The 14,049-nt window shown below is 32.4% G+C and overlaps 1 protein-coding gene across 1 annotated transcript in view; it reads left to right on the top strand.

Annotated features, from left to right (window-relative positions):
- Positions 1-14,036, top strand: part of GLMN (glomulin, FKBP associated protein) — a 44,593-nt gene extending 30,557 nt beyond the window's left edge. Inside the window, exons 15-19 of the mRNA XM_043878899.1 lie at positions 159-265; positions 860-923; positions 12,474-12,585; positions 13,597-13,679; positions 13,787-14,036. Of these exons, the coding sequence (XP_043734834.1) occupies positions 159-265; positions 860-923; positions 12,474-12,585; positions 13,597-13,679; positions 13,787-13,897 (477 nt within the window). The 3' untranslated portion in view covers positions 13,898-14,036. The remainder of the gene's footprint in view (positions 1-158; positions 266-859; positions 924-12,473; positions 12,586-13,596; positions 13,680-13,786) is intronic.
- Positions 14,037-14,049: the final 13 nt, after the last annotated feature.

Below are 14,049 nucleotides of genomic sequence, written 5' to 3' on the forward strand. Positions count from 1 at the left end.
TGCCTGGAAATAGTGAATGAGAGAATGGAAATCAAAGTAAAAAATATGTATTTAAAATGTGTAATGGATTATTTTTGTAGTATCAAGGTACTAGGAAAACACATATATTTATCAACCTGTTATTTAAAGCCTTTTTCATGTTTTCTTTTGCTTCTCAGAAAACACATAACAAATGGTTTACAGGACCACAGCTGATTTCCCTTCTAGATTTGGTACTCTTTCTCCCAGAGGGTGCTGAAACAGATCTACTGCAAAACTCAGATAGGTGAGGTGACCATTACTAAGGTTCACATAGTAAATTCAGAATAAAATGTGAAACCCCTGCTTTGGGAACCTAAACTAAAATAAAACATATTTTCCTGTGATTTTATAGTTAATTGTTAGTTCATAAAATTACATATTTACATGTTTAAGTAATTTTTGTTGTTTAGTTGCTTATATGTTTGGATTTTATTGTTTTGTTTTCCAAGTCGTACATCTTTTTTTTTTCATATACAACATGTAATTTTACTTTTAGTATTACTAGAATGAATGTTGAGAAATACTTGTGTATAAAAGGAATCTTAAAATTCAAGAAGCAAAAGATGGTACTCTCAAACATTAAAGATAACAAGTTTCCCTCGGGGAAAAAGAATAGTAATTTTCACAATTAAATTTTGTGAACTTGGAGAATGAGAGTAGTAAATTATGTTAAGGGAGGAAGATATGTGGTAAAATATTTTAAAGGAAAAGTTTCGGATGCCCAGACATAATTGCAGAAGTATACCCAAGGTTTTAACTTAACCTTTATTCACTGAAATTGTTGATTATGTAAAATTGTACTGTAAGTAACAAATCATATAGTTTTTTTTATTAACAGGATAATGGCTTCGTTGAACTTATTGAGATATTTGGTTATCAAAGATAATGAAAAAGACAATCAAGTAAGTGAATTTTTTGTAAAAGTAACTGTATTATTCAAATGCATAAGGAATGGTTTGTTATTTTCTTATCAATACCTACTTAAGCCAGTGAGTAATATTTTACCCCGTTGCAGTAAGTGCCAACAGTTATTCTTTAAACTTGAAGTTAATTCCCAGGAGTCCTTACCACCCCACATCCAGCTGCCCTTTCCTTTCCTCTTGTGCCTCTGTGCTCTCGCTGTGAGCATCACTCAGCTCTGTTAGGTAGGTAAGTTGCAGCTCCTAAGTTAACTAACCTTTCAACACTCAACATATGTTTGCTTATCTTGTTCATTAACCTTCACCTATATAGCTCATGATTTATGTCTGAGCTATATAAAATAATCTGATATCCCCCTCATCGGACTTGACAAACTGAAGCATTTTCAGCACTAAATCTGTTAACAACACCTTTTGAATAATGTGTAGGAAGTTGAAATTTTTAAAAATAGTGCACCATAAGAGGTATTTAATAAGTAGAAAACTATTTGAGAGAGATTTGTCATACAGTAAAATTATATTTGCTTTTTATCTTCTCTTTCTACTTTTTCTAATAGTTGCTTTCTGTATATGTGTCATCTTATCAACTGTGACTACCTGAATTACATGCATGATTAAGCTTTTTAGAAAGTAATAAATGAAAGTAATTGAGTTTTATATAAGAATGCCAGAGCCTTTTTTTTTTTTTTTTTTTAAGTAAATCATGATTTGGGATCAAACATTTATGGAAAAAGCAGCAGTAGATTTTTGACTGAATCTATTAGATTCAGTGATTTGACTTCCCATTCATTGCTCTTCAGCCAAAAATGGTTATGTGCTATCACTGACTATGGATACTCTATAAACAAGGATGCTTTTTTTCCTAACATTTTTTCAAACATAAAGCCAAGTTGAAAGAATTTCACAGTGATCACTGTTTTATGCACTACAGAGATTCTACTGTTAACGTTTTACTCTGCTATTATTTATCCATCTCTCTATCCTCGACGCATCCTTCAGTCTCTTCTCTTTTTTGATGCAGTTCAGGGTAAACTACAAACATCATCATACTTTCCCATAAACACTTCACATATTTCATTCAAAAGAGTTAAATATTTGTGTATAGTTTTTCTTTGAGTTAAAGTTCACATAAAATCTAATGCCCAAATTTTTTTAATGCCCAAATTTTAATTGTACATTAACTGAGTTTTAACAAATGCTTAGATCTGTTATCCAAATCCTTATCAAATATAGGACATTACTAACATCACAAGCAGCTCTCGTTTTCCCTCCCAGTTAATTCTGATGTCATCATTTCACACCCATCCCTAGCCCCTGACAACTCTATCCTGTCCAGGTGCTATCATATATTCTTCACTATGCTATTAGTGCTCTTTAGTTTTTATTTTTCATAGATAATGTTAGCACAGGAAGGATCTATAACTTGCACAAGGACATATAATTAGCAAGAAGCAGAAATAGCCATGACCAAATGCAGTGACTAGAACTTCCTCTTTTTTTTTTTTTTTTGGTAGTAAATTCAGGAGCAGTGGAAGCCTTGAGGCTTCAGGATTGTGTCCTTAAAGTATGGTATGAGTTTTTACTCTCGTCAGGAAGAGGCCATATCTAGAAATGATCTGATTTGTCCGACAGGGGGAAAAAGCATCCTCTTGATTAGGAGTGATAGGCTTATTATTAGTTGGTACGGAGCACAGTGTACCGCAGGGGCAGCAGAGAGAGGGACAGCAGAGCAGTTTCAGCATCGTGCAGTGTCTACTCTGACATCCACGGATAATACCTCACATTTATTTGGCTCGAATGTTATATAGTAAAGAAAAGGATATAACCAGCTTGTAAGACTGCCTTCTTATGTAAGTTTTAAAATTTTTTCTTAAGAGTCAACTATTCCATAGAATTGCCATACAAGTTACCATAAGAATTATCATACCAAAAAAAAAAAAAGAATTATCATACCAAGGAAACTGGCAAACAAAACAAAACAAAAAATCAATCCAAGATGGTAACCTAACATCTTTGAGGCAGCTTATTCATCATGGAAGCATTTCTCCCAAGTGCAGTCAAAGCAGGTCATGAATATAAATGAGAGGCATATCTGCTGTGGTTAACAAAAAAATAATAGCTTCTGAGTTTTTAGAAATATTTGATTAAAGGAGAAGCAAAATGATATGCTAATGATGCTGAATTGTGAGTAGTTTTATTCAAAAGGACTCCTACCAGTACCTGTCTTTAAGTTAAATATGCTGTAGTGGTAACTAGTCAGATGAAAAGCTGAAAAGCAATAAAAAAAAGTGTGCAGGAAAACTAAGAACAGGATCATTAAAATATAAAACAAGGTGATTCATAATTGAATAATGATCCATTTCTTTTCCTGCTAGTTTGGGTTACTGTCATCTGATTTTCTTCATAAATCATTCCCTTCCTCACCTTACTATTTCATCTCTTCATCTCTTTGCATAATAATTTAAAAGCACTTTCCCCACACTTCAGTTTCACATAACTTCTTGGATCTTAAACCTCCATCTCTCTCTACTGGTAAAACCAACTTAATTTTTAGACTAGTGTTCCCTATTATTTAGTAGGTATCTTTATATAAGTGTTAATTGTTTAATTACAGTAATTTATTCTAATACACAGCCTATAATAATTTATCCCTCACCTTCTATCTATTCATTTCCTTACCTATCCCTGCTTACCTATTTTTTTTTTCTAAATAATCTGTGATTGTAATATGTAGAAAGCAGGATCAAGAGAAAGAATATAAGACTGTAAAGGCCATAAGTGTGTATCAGGAACTTTAAAAAATTGAATTATGTAATGTACACATATATACTTTTCATTTAGGATAGAACAATAAATACCTGGCATAGGTCCAGGTCCACATACATATAGCTCTATATAATCCACATTTTAGGTTCTCATTTAAATTTCTTTCTCCAATATTAAAACATACCTTGTGTGTTATTTGCAGAGCCAAATGACTTAAGTTTATAACCTTCCTTAATATTACGAGTGATAAAGTTCTACAATATTGTTTCATAAATAAGACATGATACACAAATTAGAAGGGAAAAACTGGGTCTTATTCATTTCCTTCCTTTTATTTCTTCAATATCATGATTGACTATGTCCTTTGCAAGGTCCCTGTCCTCACAATAAATTTCACTGTGGTATAAAACTGCCTTTCTATTTTGTGCAGCAAGCTACAGTGAAATTTGAAATGTATAGTTAAGCTCTAAAACTGAAATGGTCTCAGAACTACTCTACCAGTGTGTTACTTGGGTATAAAATTTTAAAGTAAACACTTGTAAACATTTCAAATTTTTACCCTTAGAACTATTTGTAAAAATCTTGTTACTTTTTTCTAGACATTGAAGGAAAAGATGATTTTCTTCATTTTTTTTTTTAAAATAAATCTAATAATCTTAAAGAATCCCCCTGCAATGCAGGAGACGCAGATTCAAGCCCTGAGTCGGGAAGTTCCCCTGGAGGAGAGCATGGGAACCCACTCAAGTAGTCTTGCCTGGAAAATTCCATAGACAGAGAAGCTAGTGGGTTACAGTCCATGGGGTCGCAAGGAGTCAGACGCAGCTGAGCGACTCAGTACACACGCACACCATCTTAATGTAAAAGAGAAAATATTCTTGTTTCCACAGCTTCTTCACTCCTATGTGTTTCTAAAAAAATACTACTGTTATTCATCACATGAAAAATTTGTGAAATTATGCAGAACTGAATGTGCACAAATTTTCTTTAGCCTAATTTTGGCACATTTTATTACCTTATTGTAAATTTTAGATTATGGACTGTGTATTAAATTATTGCCATTAAGAGAAACTAAAGTCTTTTATTGAAGTCTTTTATTTTAGGAGGTCTCTATTAGACCTCCTAGAGTTACACTGTCCAGTAGACATTAGCCACACATGACTATAAAGTTTTAAATTAATTTTTAAATTTTTTAAATTAAAAATTCAGTTCCTCCTTGGCATTGGACAGCATCATTCTAGATCATTGTTTCTCAGCATATGGGTCTAATAAATAATCACCTGGATAGTTTACATAATTCAATTTTTAGAAATTCCTAATATGTACTTGTTTAGATTGATATTAAAAATGGGTGAAGACACAATATGTTAATTAAAAAGGAAGTATAAATACAGCACAGATTGAAGAACAAAAGGAAAGTTACATGAAAATATTCCAATAAATTTTGCAACTTCAATAAAATGGAATTTATTAGAAAATATAATCTAACAAAACTGCAGCAATCTACTGAGAGAAATCACAGGGCAGATAATTTTTACCATAATTTCAAAAAACATATACTCAAGTCTCATACAAAACATTCAAAAGACTAGAAAAAGTGTAGTTGTGTCTGAATGTTATGTTTAGTAAGGTATGACCTTAATACCCAAACAGTCTAGGATAGTGTGCGTCACTGAAATTACAGGCTGTCCCACATTGCAGGCAGATTCTTAACAAGCTGAGCCACCGGGGAAGCCCAAGAATACTGGAGTGGGTACATCCCTTCTCCAGCAGATCTTCATGACTCAGGAATCAAACTGGAGTCTCCTGCATTGCAGGCAGATTCTTTACCAGCTTAGCTACTCAGGGAAGCAGATATATAGATATTAATATTACCAAACCAGATCTAGCAAAAAAAAAATTTGTTCTAAGTCATCAAACTCAGTTGATTTATTCTGGTAATGTAAGGTAACATAATTTCATAGGTTAAAGTAGAGGAAGTACTTGATTATACCAGTAGTTATAGAGAAAAAGCATTTAATATATTCAATATATAATCATGATAAAAATGTTAGTCCACCAGAAAATATTTTTATTGTAATTACAACAAAAAATATGAGATACTTAGGAAAACATGTAAAAATATGTGTAATATGAGGGGGAAAAAAGGGGGAAGAATGGGACTGTTCAATAGATGATGATGATGGGTAATTTGTCATACATATGGGAAGGGGGGAATTATATGCCTATGTCACATAATATACAAAATTCCAAATAAAGACTTAACATTGAAAAGGAATTTAGAAATTTTTAAAATACTGTGTAACCCAAGGGTAGAGAAAGGTTTCTTAAGTAAAGAAGCACTAACCACAAAAGAATAGATTGATAAAACTAGTAACATTGAAATTAAAACCTGTTCAAGGAAAGAAAATGCATACAAACTGAAAAAGCCACAAAAAGAGAGAGAAAAAAAAACCAAAATACTTCCTCCACCCAATAGTTAGTATCAAAAAATCAGATAACTATAAAGCAAGAATCAAGACCACAAATCAGAAAAATAAGTAAGGGATACAGATATTGTAAGGCAGCTTACAGAAGAGGAAACCCAAATGACTAATAACCACAAGACAGTATTCCCAATATCAGTCGTGTTTATGGAAGTGTAACATAAAACTGCAGTGAGATACTGTTTCACAGCCATCATAGTGGCAAATGTTAAAAAGGTGGATAGCATAGGTTAGGATACAGAACAGTGATGAAACAAAGTGGATAATCATTTTTGGGCAATTTGGCATTATCCAGTGAAATTGAATAAATACGCTTAACTCAGCACCTTCTGTCTTAAGGCATCTTATTGAGTCCTTAAATCAATTTAGTAATTTAGACTGGCAAGTTTTACAAAATGAAATGGAATATACTTGAGGTTGTTTGCACAGATTCTTAGTAAGAGTTATGGATATTGCAGCAAATTTTGTGGTCACTTGCAAAGAACAAGGTTTGAAAATGGAAGGGATATGACAGATTGGCTAGGAATAAGATGTATGTTGCTTCTCAATATCTCTTATGATGTATTTAATGGTCAGTTAGCAGAAAGGCTATGATACTGTACAGTTTAATTTTATAGTAACATAGTATGTGGTTAAGTGGGAAGCAAACTGTACCTCCTATCAGTAAAATTGTGAAAGTTCACAAATTATTTTAATCTGTGTATTTTCAGAATGAACTCTGAGGGAGAAAACTTTTTTTCCAAATTTATGACAATAAGAAAAATAAGTGAAAAATATAGAAACATTCACTTTCAACTGTTGATCTGAAACTGTAAATAGCGCCAATATTCAGAAAAATACTAACCCTACAATTAGTAGACTTAGCCTTAATCTGAGCCACATTCTAAAAAGGAAGAAAATGAATATAACTTTAAAGCTAAGATTATTTAAGATGGTTTCATCAAAAGTAAATACCCAATGAAAATGATGGTCTAAAATATACTTTTTTTTGCAAGTGAAAGCTAAAAACCTTCCAAATTAGAGACATCTAGAAACAACATTCTGAACTTGTGAATGAGGCCCTGTAATGGTTTGAAAGATGAAGTTACTAACATTGTTCTAGTCTCATTATCAGCATATATAATTACATATTCTTTAGCAAATGAGAAAAATCGCTGTTTATTTTTCCAGCATATACAGTGTTGGATTGTGTCTACTGATTTATTTAAAAGTATGTTTTAATGGTAACATGATGTTTTAGAAAATCTATATTGCAAAACATGGATGCAAAGGTTCTGATGCTTCTTGATGAAACATAAATTGTGTAGCACTTAAATTGATATCTGGTATTTGCAAAACAATATGAGATTGTATTGTTTCACCTTAACCTGTATATACATCTAAAGATTAGCTATATTTACTGAACTGGAAACACACCATGGGTCACTAAAACTTAAAGTAGAAAGTTTACAGCAATGATAAGTGACAGAGCAGAACTGTGAACAATTCTCTTCTTATATTGTCAGAAGCACTAGCAAGTTGTTTTTAAGTCAATTGGAAAATTTTAGTATTCAAGTAAATCCCTCTGGATATAACTATATTGTAAAAGTGGTGAAAATTGTTAATTTTAGCAGTTCACTGATAAACCAAACTCTTGAAACTTTTTCAGTGATTGGATCTAAGCATGACCAATGTATCATATCAGAGTTCATTTATTGTACCTTTGGAAAGTTTGAAGTAGGACATAAGAATTCAAGGATAATGTACATGTTTTCCAGTTGAAAAGCAATCTTATTTGACAGTTATTTTCAAAGATAATTTTGACTGGCAAAATTGGCATATGTATCTAATTTTCTGACACGCCTAAGACATAAAAATTAAAACCACAAGAAAACATGAGTATATTTTTCATATATTAAACTTATCTGTCAGTTGTAGAAGACATTACTGTTATAGAAGGAAACCTTAAGTTGTTCTAACTGATGTATATTTCAGACATTATTGAATAGAATATTGTTAATGAATTCAATCTGAATATAAAATTAGATACATTGTTACATCTCATTTCTCTGTTGTAAACTTTTAGTCATTACTTCCTAAAGGAGAAATTTAAAACATTCAAGAAAAATATTTGATAAAAGATTCATTTCCTTTTTAAAATCCTGACTCAGTAGTTAGGTTAAACCTGTTGGCTTCAGAGAATTAATTAGGGAAGCTTAGTTCTTCATTTACACCAAAGAATGAATATTAAGACATTAAATTTATCATTTTGATAATAAGATTTCAGATAACTTCTATTACTAATTAAGAGTGAAAGAAAATTTTTTCAACTCAGACCAACACTTTTTAAAGGAAACTTTCCTATATTCTGGACATAGGTCTTTTATTAGGTATGGTTTTTATATTTTCTTTCAGTGTGTGGCTTATATTTTCATTATCTTAATAGAATTTTTTAAAGAACAGAAATGTTAAATTTTGAGGAAGTCCAGCATATCAATTCTATTCTTTCAAATCATTTGTTTCTTTGGATTCTAACAAATCTTTGTTTTAACCTGAGATCACAGATTTTCTAATAGAAGTTTTATTATTTAGATTTTTATGTTTATACTTATGATTGACTTCAAGTAAATTTTTTATATGGTGAAGTATGGGTTAAGGTAGTTTGTTTTGACTCCAGTAGTGTTTGTTGAAAAGGCTATAATCAAACTGTCTTGTCACCTTCGTCAAAGATCAAAAGATCATATAAGTATAGGTATACTTCTGGATTCTATTCTGTCCCCTTGAACTCTCTTCTTTTACTTTGATTACTGTAGCTTTATAGTAAGTCTTACGTGTGAGTATGCCAACTTTGTTCTTTAAAAAAATTTTTGGCTGTTCTAGATCCTTCACTTCTCCATTTGATAATTTTGTCTTTCTACCTTAGAGCAACAACATTCCTGTTTTTCTGCTCTACTCTCAATGTTAACCTCGTTTTTTGTAGTTTTGGTTACCAAATGTGTAGAGATTTTCCTATATCAAGGAATTTTTTGACACCAAGTAGATGTCTTACAATTCAGTCCCCTTCTGACATTCTACCTGGAGATAGCATCAGATTACAGAGGCTCAGGGCTCAGTCCCACAACATTAGCTCCCTTCCCTCTTCAGATGCCAATTACAAGTCCAGATACTGATCTGACTTCTGACAGACTGGCTAAAACAGGTTCTCACAACCCCCTCCTCAGGTTCAATTAATTTGCTAAAGTTGTTCAGAGAACTCAGAACATTTTACTTACTAGATCACTGGTTTATTGTAAAAGGATGTAACTTAAAACAGCCAGATAAAAGAGATGCATAAGGCAAGGTGTGAGGGAAGGAGCACTAAGTTTTCATGCCCTCCCTTGAAACTACTCTCCCAGCACCTCTACCTGTTCATTAACCAGGAAGCTCTCTGAACCCCATTCTTTTGAGTTTTTTGGAGGCTTCATTACATAAGCATGGTTGATTAAATCACTGGTGACAGCTCAATCTCAAGCCCCTCTCACCTACCAGGAGTTTGTGGTGAGAGCAGTTGACAGTTAAAAGCCTCCAATCACACAGTTCCTCTGACAACCAGCCCCCATTCTTATTAGGGGCTTTCCAACAGTTATATTCCTGGCTGAAAGAGCTTGTTATGAATAACAAAATACACTTTGACCACTCTTCACTTAGGAAATTCAAGAGTTTTAGGAGCTCTTTGCCAGGAACAGGATGTAGACCAAATACTAGTAGCTCTTTGGGGTAGGGGAAGAAAACAGACTACAGAGGGACACAAGGGAACTTCTGGGGTCATGAAACTGTCTGTATAGTGGAGGTGGTTAGACTGCTGTATGTCTTTGTCAAAACTCAGAACTGTACAGCTAAGAAGAGTCACTGTATGTAAATGATACCTTAACACACCAGACCTTAAAAAATACGTAGAAAGAAAAGGACCAGGCTCAATACCAGACTAGATGTCAGTGACTCCAAGCACACCATTGTTCTTAATGTTTATTTTGGAATTATTTTGGGGTTTTCCTGTATTATATTTAAATATTGATAGAATTATATTTGATATTATAAATAGAACATTTTGTGAAACGTTTGTTTCAACTATATAAATGTGTGTTGAGTTGTGGCCATGGTAAAAATATTTTGAAAAATGCTACCCTAGAAAAACGTATCCCATGTGAACAGGAAAAGATATGCAGCAGTTTCAGTGAGCATTGCTTGAAATATTTAAGAAAACTAGTAATAGGATAAGTCGTGTAGTGGGATGCCTGTATATCAGTTAAAGTGAAAGGATTAGTGCTATAACATAAATAACCCTCAGAAACATAGGATTGAACAAAAGGGAGTTAAAGTAGGATGCTTTGATAGCATTTATATATTTTTAAACATGCAAAATTGGGATGTATAAATATATTAACTGCTTAAATCTCAAGTTTTAGAAAATTTTGCATAGTTAATGGCTTACTCTTGAATAAAGAGGGCTTCAATCATATCTAATTTGTCTTTTTAAGTAGATAGGGCAAGATGTTTGCATTTGACAAAGCTTAGTGTGAGTATAAAGGTGTTTTCTTTGTACTCTTTATGTTTGAATGTGTTTTAATCTGTAGAGGGTCATTAGTACCTGCATCCTTGAAAGCCATCTGTGTTATTGGTTAGCAGCAATGGGTTCTACTTTTAAGCTTAGAGGAAAAGGGAAAGAAGGTTTTAAAAAGTGGGTGTGGGGATAGAGAAGGTAAAAGAAAAGGCTGGAGAGAGAGGGAGGAACGTAAGAGAAATGCAAGCAGTGGGTGCATATGGTAGCGTAACATGCTTGATATCCTGTGTGACTACACTCGTTGAAGTTTCTGCTGTACTAATGCATAACCCACGTTTTTCATGTAAGGACAAAAACCTTATGATTTTAATGGATGTTTAAAAATGTTTTTTAAAGTATACAATTGAAACAGGTTCATTGTTTAAAAATCAGGATAAATAAGCAAAAAGAAAATAATAAAATCTCACCACTTATTTTTGATATTATAGTGTATGCCGTTTTAGGCTTTATACCAGCAAATCTGTACATACTTTTTTTTAAAAGATCATATTATAGGAGTCATACTGCAGCCTTTTTATCGCTTTTTTACCACTCACCAATATGTACTGAAGAGTACTATTTTAACAGCAGTGTAGTGTTCCATTGTGTGGATATGGAAGTTACCCCACTCCTGATGTGAAAAACTGTCATTATTTCCAATTTTTCACTATTTAAACATTTTTATAAATGTATCTGCAGTGAAATCATTACAACATACATCTTTAATTCTTCCCCAGGTTAAGTTCATAGATGGTGGGTGGAAAAGTATGCATATTTTTGAGATTGTGGATTCTTGATAGTTCCTCAAGAACTCCACTTTTCCTCATAATATAGGAATAATGAGAAAGGACAGATTTAAATTAAAGGGATATATGTGACAGTGAGATTATAAATTATTCAACACAGATACGTGTAGATTTTATTTTTGAGGGCTATATATGTTAAATGTTATATAGTACTTGGATCAAAATAAGCTCAATTACAAAATAGGTTTCCATATCATCCAGTTCTAGTTAAGGATAATTGGATTCCTAAGTTTTCATTTTTTGCCTAAGGTACTTTCCTTTGTAATAAGTAACTGGAAACTGAGCAATACCAATGAATTTTCTTTTTCTTCTTTTAAAAAAAAAACTAAGACTTCATGATTCCCTTTTAGTACTATAGGAAGAAGTGCTCTTAGAACAAAAATCTCTAATACAAATGACAAAATAATCCTAAACTGTCCCAGGCAGGTAAAATCTCCATCTTTAATGATCACCAAGAAAGTCTTAAGTCAGCTTTGTGTTAGAAGTTTCCATCAATAGAGAAGGCACTAGATCTGTGACAAGGATATCATTTGAAAGATAAGGAGTTGAAGGGACTTACAACATAGAGTCATTGTGGAGATGGTTTATAAGGAAAGAGAAATGTCTCAGACTATGTGGATTATTTTCAGATAATTTTCTCATGGATAAAACTTGTAAGTTACAGATCTCAAAACCAGAAGCTGTCCAAATGGCACAATAATGAATATGCTAAACCAGTGTGTTTTTGTTTTGATTGGTATTTACATACAATAACTAGATGTAGTAATGAATGTATTAATAAACAGTCAACTCTACTTTGAAAGGCAAGAATCATGTCTTACTCATTTCTGTTTCTCCAACACTCAGCTCTTGTTTAATACTAGTAGACAATAAATCTTGAATGAAATAACTTAATTGTTTCATTAATTCTTCCAAACAGACCGGTTTGTGGACAGAACTTGAAAAGATTGAGAATAATTTCTTAAAGCCCCTCCATACAGGACTCAATATGTCAAAAGCACATTATGAAGCAGAAATTAAGAATAGCCAAGGTTGGTAATGTGAAATTTCATTTCCAGTTAAGCCTAAAAATTAGATTTTTTAAACTCAAACTTATTTATTCCAAATAAAGAACTTTATCTTGTACTTGTCTAACTTATAGCCAACAAGGAACCATGCAACTGAGTCATTTTATTTGTAATTAAAATGATTCTTTGTGAATATATATTCCAATTAATACTGAAATTGGGTTAAATATTTAAACCAAACTGGAGCATAGTCTGGTTTAAAACCTCAAGTTCTGATTAGAATCTAATTGTATCACAAATATTTGTTTGGATATCACTGTACTTCTTTTAGTATTGCAGGGTCCATCCCCCATGATATCTTTACAAAATCTCAACCTCTACTAAATTTGTACAAATTACAAAAAAAGAATCTTAGGTCCAGAATTACTTTTTAAAGTCAGCAGTTCTATTCTAATAATCTTGTAATCTTTTCCATATAACTATGGTGATATTTCTATAGACATCACTATTAATAAAAATTTTGTCTTAGTGTAACAGGTTATAATTCTGATTTTATGTTGACAAAAGTTTCATTCATCTTGTACATGCCAAAATAATGCTATTCACCTGAAGAAACATTAATTCACATGTTACAGAATTTTGATATTTTTATTTGTTCACAGCCAGTTTTTAGCATACCCTGAGCTATTAAATCTTCCCTGGTGGCTCAGTGGTAAAGAATCTGCCTGCATCAATGCAGGAGACATGAGTTCAATCCCAGGTCAGAAAGATCCCCTGGAGAAGGAAATAGCAACCCACTCCAGTATTCTTGCCTGGGAAATCCCACAAAGGACCTAGCAAGCAGGCTACAGTCCAAGAGTCAGACATGACTTGGCAACTAAACAACAACAACACAACTAGCTATTAAAACCATAAGACTTAATTTACACAAATAACTGGCTTTTTTTTTTAAGTTAGTAAACAAATTATAAATTTATTGAAACCTGAGAATTTTTAATGGTTAAGTGTGACACGGTTTTTTTCCTTCTCTTACAGAAGTCCAGAAGTCTAAAGATCATTGTTCACTAAATGTAGGTAGAGAGGAGATCCCAAATATGCCTCCTGAAATGCAGCTTAAGGTAGATATGAAATTTTCCTAAGCTACATCCAACTGAACTCTTTTCTCTTTTTTGCTTTGCTTTGTTTTAAACACAGCCTTAGTAACTAATTTTTCTTGGCATTATAGGTCCTACATTCAGCTCTTTTCACATTTGATTTGATTGAAAGTGTTCTGGCTCGAGTAGAAGAACTCATTGAAACAAAAACAAAGTCTACCTCTGAGGAAAATATGGGATAAAGTGAAAGCTCCATCTCCTAAATAAAAACTAGTTATACACTATATTTTTCATTATGGTTTATTTAATACATTTATAGAAGTTTTTCTGTAAAACACACTGATAGAAAATAAATGTAGCTTCTCTTATCTGTTTCAGCAATGACACATTATGG

The sequence above is a fragment of the Cervus elaphus genome, chromosome 20 (genome assembly GCF_910594005.1).
Source record: "Cervus elaphus chromosome 20, mCerEla1.1, whole genome shotgun sequence".
In the NCBI taxonomy this organism is placed as follows: domain Eukaryota; kingdom Metazoa; phylum Chordata; class Mammalia; order Artiodactyla; family Cervidae; genus Cervus; species Cervus elaphus.